At 44.2% G+C, this 7,500-nt stretch overlaps 1 protein-coding gene across 1 annotated transcript in view; it reads left to right on the top strand.

The window, feature by feature from the left end:
* The window catches only part of LOC144609937 (paired box protein Pax-2-like), a 186,206-nt gene that overhangs the window by 132,128 nt on the left and 46,578 nt on the right, over window positions 1-7,500 (top strand). Inside the window, exon 4 of the mRNA XM_078428343.1 lies at window positions 115-290. Within this exon, the coding sequence (XP_078284469.1) occupies window positions 115-290 (176 nt within the window). The remainder of the gene's footprint in view (window positions 1-114; window positions 291-7,500) is intronic.

The raw sequence follows: 7,500 nt of genomic DNA, 5'->3' as shown, positions 1-7,500 counted from the left end.
ATGCTGTTCCACAGTCTAGGAGCTGCAAACGCAATTGAGAAATGCAAAGAAACTGCTCTTTATAATTCAGACAAAGTAAAACATAAATCGCAGTTTGTGTCCTCTTCCTCTTAGACACCCAGGACAATTCCGGTCCAAACGGGGACTCTCAGGGAACGGCAGAAAGTGTCAGGAAGCAACTGCGGAGCGAAGCTTTTGCCCAGCAGCAGCTGGAGGCCCTGGAACGAGTCTTCGAACGCCAGCACTACTCAGACGTCTTCAACTCGGGCGAACACATTAAATCAGAGCAGGTGAGGCTGCCCTCCGACAAAACCATCAGCGATGGGAGCAGAATTAGGCCAATCAGCCCATCAAGTCTGCTCCGCCATTCAATCAGGGCTGACCTATCTCTCCCTCCTAACCCCATTCTCCTGCCTTCTCCCCATAACCTCTGACACCCGTACGAATCAAGTTATTATTATTATTAATAATAATAATAATATTAATAATATTAATATTAGAGAATATTAATATTAATATTAATATTAGTTTGGTTAGAGAATTCAGGGAATTACATAGACAAAGAAAATAGGTGCAGGAGGAGGCCATTAGGCCCTTCGAGCCAGCACCGCCATTTATTGTGATCATGGCTGATCGTCCACAATCAGTAACCCATGCCTACCTTCTCCCCATATCCTTTGATTCCGCTAACCCCTAGAGGTCTATCTAACTCTCTCTTAAATCCATCCAGTGATTTGACCTCCACTGCCCTCTGTGGCAGAGAATTCCACAAATTCACAACTCTGGTGAAAAAGTTCCTTCTCACCTCAGTTTTAAATGGCCTCCCCTTTATTCTAAGACTGCGGCCCCTGGTTCTGGACTCCCCCAATATTGGGAACATTTTTCCTGCATCTAGCTTGTCCAGTCCTTTTATAATTTTATATGTTTCTATAAGATCCCCTCTCATCCTTCTAAACTCCAGTGAATACAAGTTTAAACTCCAGTGAAGACAAGTTTACGATGTTGCCATATTGTGCTCCATCTCGTCAATGGTATATCACCATAGCCTTTGTTCATAAATGATAGGAGCAGAATTAGGCCATTCGGCCCATCACGTCTACTCCGCCATTCAATCATGGCTGATCTATCTCTCCCTCCTAACCCCTGGGCTGCCTGTACCTAAGGAAAAGGAGGAGTTGTCACAAATTCCACAGGATAGCCAGGGAACTCAAACCAGGGAAGGAAGGACTAGGAACTTTTCCCAGCCTACCGTTGATATCAATCTGATTCTATATTCTCATAAGGTCATAAGTGATAGCGGTAGAATTAGGCCATTCGGCCCATCAAGTCTACTCCGCCATTCAATCATGGCTGATCCATCTCTCCCCCCTAACCCCATTCTCCTGCCTTCTCCCCGTAACCACTGACACCCGTACTAATCAAGAATCTGTCTATCTCTGCCTTAAAAATATCCATTGTCTTGGCCTCCACAGCCGTCTGTGGCAAAGAATTCCACAGATTCACCACCCTCTGACGAAAGAAATTCCTCCTCATCTCTTTCCTAAAAGAACATCCTTTAATTCTGAGACCATTTAGAACGGAGATGAGGAAAAACTTTTTCAGTCAGAGAGTTGTGAATCTGTGGAATTCTCTGCCTCAGAAGGCAGTGGAGGCCAATTCTCTGAATGCATTCAAGAGAGAGCTAGATAGAGCTCTTAAGGATAGCGGAGTCAGGGGGTATGGGGAGAAGGCAGGAACGGGGTACTGATTGCGAATGATCAGCCATGATCACATTGAATGGTGGTGCTGGCTCGAAGGGCCAAATGGCCTACTCCTGCACCTATTGTCTATTGTCTATGACCTCCAGAAAGGAGGAACTGCAGACACTGGTTTACAAAAAAAAGACGCAAAGTGCAGGATTAACTCAGCAGGCTTAGTTTAGTTTAGAGTTAGTTTAGTTTTCATTGTCATGTACAGTGAAAAGCTTTTGTTGCATGCTAACCGGTCAGCAGAAAGACAATATATGATTAAAGTCGAGCCATTTGCAGTGTACAAATGCATGTTAAAGGGAATAACGTGAATAATGTTTGGTGCAAGATAAAGCCAGTAAAATCCAATCAAAGATAGTCCGAGGGTCTCCAATGAGGTAGATAGTAGTTCAGCACTGCTCTCTGGTTGTGGTAGGATGGTTCGGTTGCCGGATAACAGCTGGGAAGAAACTGTCCCTGAATCTGGAGGTGTGCGTTTTCACACTTCTGTACCTTGTGCCTGATGGGAGAGGGGAGAAGAGGGAGTGGCCCGGGAGAACATCGGTAGATGACATTTCGGGAAGGGTCCCAACCCGAAACGTCACCTATCCATGTTCTCCAGAGATGCTGCTTGACCCGTTACTCCAGCTCTTTGAGACTTTCGTTGCAACAGACCAACCATGTCACTGATGCCCAAAGATAAGAGCCCACTATACCATTTTGCCGTATCCAAATCCCCAAAATAACAGATAAAACCACCTGCGTTAGCAACTGCTGGTACATAGATCAATTATCTGAGCCCCTTAATGTGTTGCAGTTGTCAATGCCATCCTAATGATTTGGTTTTTTCAACGTTTAAAGCATCTACACCATTCAATATTCTAAAACCAACTAAGATTTGTTGGTATCTGTAACTGAGCGACAGGGAGAGGTTGAGTAGGCTGGGACTCTATTCCTTGGAGTGCTGGAGGATGAGGGGTGATCTTATAAGGTGTACAAAGTCATGAGAGGAATAGATCGGGTAGACGCACAGAGTCTCTTGCACAGAGTAGGAGAATCGAGAACCAGAGGACACAGGTTCAAGGTGAGGGGAGAAAGATTTAATGAAAGCCTGAGGGGTAACTTTTTTACACAAAGGGTGGTGGGTGCATGGAACAAGCTGCTGGAGGAGGTAGTTGAAGCTGGGATTATCGCAACATAAAGAAACATTTAGACAGCTGCACGGACAGATTTGGTTTAGAGAGATATGAGCCAAAAGCAGGCTAGTGGGACTAGTGTAGCTGGGACATGTTGGTCGGTTTGGGCAAATTGGGCCAAAGGGCCTGTTTCCACGCTGTATGTCCATGACTATCTATTAGCCTATAAATATTATTCTGCAAACTATATTTATTCCTTAAAATGAAAGTCATGTATTTTCACCCAGAGAGTTGTGAATTTGTGGAATTCTCTGCCACTGAAGGCAGTGGAGGCCAATTCACTGGATGTTTTCAAGAGAGAGCTAGATTGAGCTCTTAGGGCTAATCGAATCAAGGGATATGGGGAAAGTACATTAGCGTTACGTACACAAATCATGCTATCTTGTAATACTCATCCAGCTTGTACCTAACAAAAACCATACAAGAAGCCAGCCAATGTGTAATCTCTTCTGGTGACACATTGATCAGTATGTCAATGGAAAATTCCTCTGTGGCTTGTTCGAACATAGCTGTTAAACTGTTTACATAAAGATAGACACAAAAAGCTGGAGTAACTCAGCGGGGCAGGCAGCATCGCTGGAGAGAAGGAATGGGTGACGTTTCGGGTCGAGACCCTTCTTCAGACTGGTTAGGGATAAGGGAAACGAGAGATGTGGACCGGTGATGTGGAGAGATAAAGAACAATTGATAAAGGAAACGGGCCATTGTAAGCTGTGGGTAGCGTGAAAATGAGAAGCTAGTGTGACTTGGGTGGGGGAGGGATATAGAGAGAGGGATGCCAAGGCTACATAAGCAGGTTAGCAACTGATTTGAAAACACACCAAGGAAGGTTTAACCATTGTTTGGAACCTGCCTTCACAGTATAACCATTTCAATGCTGGTATGATTCAGGTGAATCTGCCAAATAACTTATAATTTTAAAAAAAAATCATGAATTAATTGTTAATTGCATTTCTAACATAAAAGTCCAATAACACTCTAGGAACTGCACCCATAGGATTTAAAGTGAATGAATTTATAGTAAGGGTGTGTTTAGTCAATTTTCAGTGAGATAATTTATAGTTAGTGTGAGTTAGCGAGATGGGGAGAGAATTGAAATGAGAGTGTATTTCCAATAAGACTTTGCTATATTTTAACTGATGGTGGTTGTAATGAGAAAAATGTTTATTGAGGTAATTTGTGTTAGTTTACAGTGAAAAAGCAATGAAGTTTATGGTAACAATTCACAGAGTACTGAGAGTATTAATGAGGGCGTTTATAAGGACGTTCCTTTAGGAAGGAGACGAGGAGACATTTCTTTAGTCAGAGGGTGGTGAATCTGTGGAATTCTTTGCCACAGAAGGCCATGGAGGCAAAGTCAATGGATATTTTTACAGCAGAGATGGATAGGTTCTGGATCAATGGGAAGTTTTCGGGAGAAGGCAGGAGAATGGGGTTAGGAGGGAGAGATAGATCAGCCATGATTGAATGGCGGAGTAGACTTGATGGGCCGAATGGCCTAATTCTGCTCCTACCACTTATGACCTTATGACCTTACAAAAAAATCTTCAATTGAGAAAAGTTCAGGCCGATTACATGATTTTATAAGTGAAGAATTTACCCCAGTAGATATTCTACAGTAATGACACTTCAAAAGAATTTATTTGGCTAGAAAGCATTTTGTGACTTTCGGGGGGATTTATATAATGAAAGGCATTTCTTTTTTTCTTTATCTGACCAACTTTCTATCTCTTTTTCCTTTATCTCACTATCTATCTAACCTTCTTTCATTTCATTTTTCTATTGATTTTCTTTCCGGAAAGTTCAGTGAGCAGCTGAGAGGATTTATAATCATTGTTATTTGCACACTAGATACGAGAGAATTAGCAATGCGCTTGCAGAGGTTTGCTGTCAGAGTTTTTGTAGCGGGGGGTGGCTTTGATAGATTTTTGGTGGGCCGAAGGGCCTGAGACTGAAGAAGGGTCTCGACCCGAAACTTCACCCATTCCTTCTCTCCAGAGATGCTGCCTGACCCGCTGAGTTACTCCAGCATTTTGTGATACCTTCGATTTAGATTTTTAGATTTAGAGATACAGCGCGGAAACAGGCCCTTCGGCCCACCGGGTCCGCGCCGCCCAGCGATCCCCGCACACTAACACAATCCTACACCCACTAGGGACAATTTTTACATTTGCCCAGCCAATTAACCTACAAACCTGTACGTCTTTGGAGTGTGGGAGGAAACCGAAGATCTCGGCGAAAACCCACGCAGGTCACGGGAAGAACGTACAAACTCCGTACAGATGGCGCCCGTAGTCAGGATCGAACCTGAGTCTCCAGCGCTGCATTCGCTGTAAGGCAGCAACTCTACCGCTGCGCCACCGTGCCGCCAACTGATAACTACTGATTTGTACCAGCATCTGTAGTTATTTTCCTACATAGATTTTCGGTAATCATTTATAGGAAATGGACATTACTCATACTTTTTGGGCGGCACGGTGGCGCTGCGGTAGAGTTGCTGCCTCACAGCGCCAGAGACCGGGTTCCGTCCTCACTACGGGTGCTGTCTGTACGGAGTTTGTACGTTCTCCCTTACACCTCGTGGGTTTTCTCCAGGTGCTCCAGTTTCCTCTGACACTCCAAAGACACTCCAAAGGTTTGTAGGTTAATTGGCTTCGGTAAGGATTGTAAATTGTCCCCAGTGTGTAGGATAGTGCTAATGTACGGGGATCGCTGGTCGGCGCGGACTCTGTGGGACGAATGTTTAGTTTAGAAATACCTGCCCTTCGGCCCACCGAGTCCACGCCGACCAGCGATCCCTGTACACTTGCACTATCCTACACACTAGGGACAATTTACAATCTTTACCGAAGCCAATTAACTGACAAACCTGCACGTCTTTGGAGTGTGGGAGGAAACCAGAGCATCCGGAGAAAACCCACGCAGGTCACGGGGAGAACGTACGAACTCCATACAGACGGCACCCATGGTCAGGATCGAATCTGGCGCAGTGTGGCAGCACTGTGCCACCGTGCCCTTAACTCCAAAAATACAGTGAAAAGTTTGATGGTGTCAGAGTTGCATTGAAAATGACATATTCAACAATGAGAGTTAATAAATAGGAAGATTAAAATGTAAGGAACCCAAGCAGGAGTTCTCCCCCTGAGCCAGCACTTCCATTCCATCGTATCATGTTTGATCCTATACATCAAGACAACTTTCCTGCCTGATGCCCCCCATATCCCCCGACTCCGTTGCGATCCAAAAATCCGAAGATCTGGGTCTCGAAAGCACTGATTAACTGCGCATTCAAAGCCCTCCAGAGTAGAGGATTCCAAACCTTTGAAACTCAATGCATAAAACATTCGGTAAGTAGGAGATTTGGTGGAGAGGTGGGACTGAGAGACACGTTACTGAGACCGCTTACAGTGTGACAGATATCTCACAGCGAGAACGTTTTAGAAAATTTACATTGAGAACATTTGTTGAAAAACTTCACAATGCGAACTTTCATCTTTGTTTTAAGATATCTGAAATTAGATTTTATGAACTTTTTCCTCCATTCAAATCTGCTCCCTTGCTCAACAATTCAATAATTCAATGATCAATGATACTTACATAGAAACATAGAAAATAGGTGCAGGAGGAGGCCATTTTGCCCTTTGAGCCAGCACCATCATTCATTGTAATCATGACTGATCATCCACAATCAGTAACCTGTGCCCAACTTCTCCCCATATCCCTTGATTCCACTAGCCCCTAGAGCTCTATCTAACTCTCTCTTAAATTCATCCAGTGATTTGGCCTCCACTGCCCTCTGTGGCAGAGAATTCCACACATTCACAACTCTCCGGGTGAAAAAGTTCCTTCTCACCTCAGTTTTAAATGGCCTCCTCTTTATTCTAAGACTGTGTGGCCCCTGGTTCTGGACTCGCCCAACATTGGGAACATTTTTCCTGCATCTAGCTTGTCCAGTCCTTTAAATTTTTTACATGTCTCTACAAGATCCCCTCTCATCCTTCTAAACTCCAGTGAATACATCTTTTCAACCTTTCCTCATATGACAGTCCCGCCAACCCAGGGATCAATCTCATGAACCTACGCTGTACTGCCTCAATTACAAGGATGTCCTTCCTCAAATTAGGAGACCAAGTACAGTTGTCTAAGTACAGTGAAATGCTTTGTTTTGGCTACAATCCGGTAAAATCATGTTGCGGCCCTCACCGAGCCAGTACTCAAGACATGGCACGTTTTGGCGCCAACTGAGTTACAAACATTCACCGAATAGTCCTGTCTGCTGGAATTTAGAAGGATGAAAGGGGATCTTTTAGAAACGTATAAAATTATTAAAGGACTGGATAAGCTAGATGCTGGAAAAATGTTCCCAATGTTAGGGGAGTCCGGAACCAGGGGCCACACAGTCTAAGAATAAAAGGGAGGCCATTTAAAACTGATGTGAGAAAAACTTTTTCACCCAGAGGGGTGTGAATTTGTGGAATTCTCTGCCACAGAGGGCAGTGGAGGCCAATTCACTGGATGAATTTAAAAGAGAGTTGGATAGAGCTCTAGGGGTTAGCAGAATCAAGGGATGTGGGGAG

The sequence above is a fragment of the Rhinoraja longicauda genome, chromosome 35, assembly GCF_053455715.1.
Source record: "Rhinoraja longicauda isolate Sanriku21f chromosome 35, sRhiLon1.1, whole genome shotgun sequence".
NCBI lineage: Eukaryota > Metazoa > Chordata > Chondrichthyes > Rajiformes > Arhynchobatidae > Rhinoraja > Rhinoraja longicauda.
Note: the sequence above shows the minus strand (reverse complement) of the source record. Positions and strands in the feature narration are given on the sequence as shown.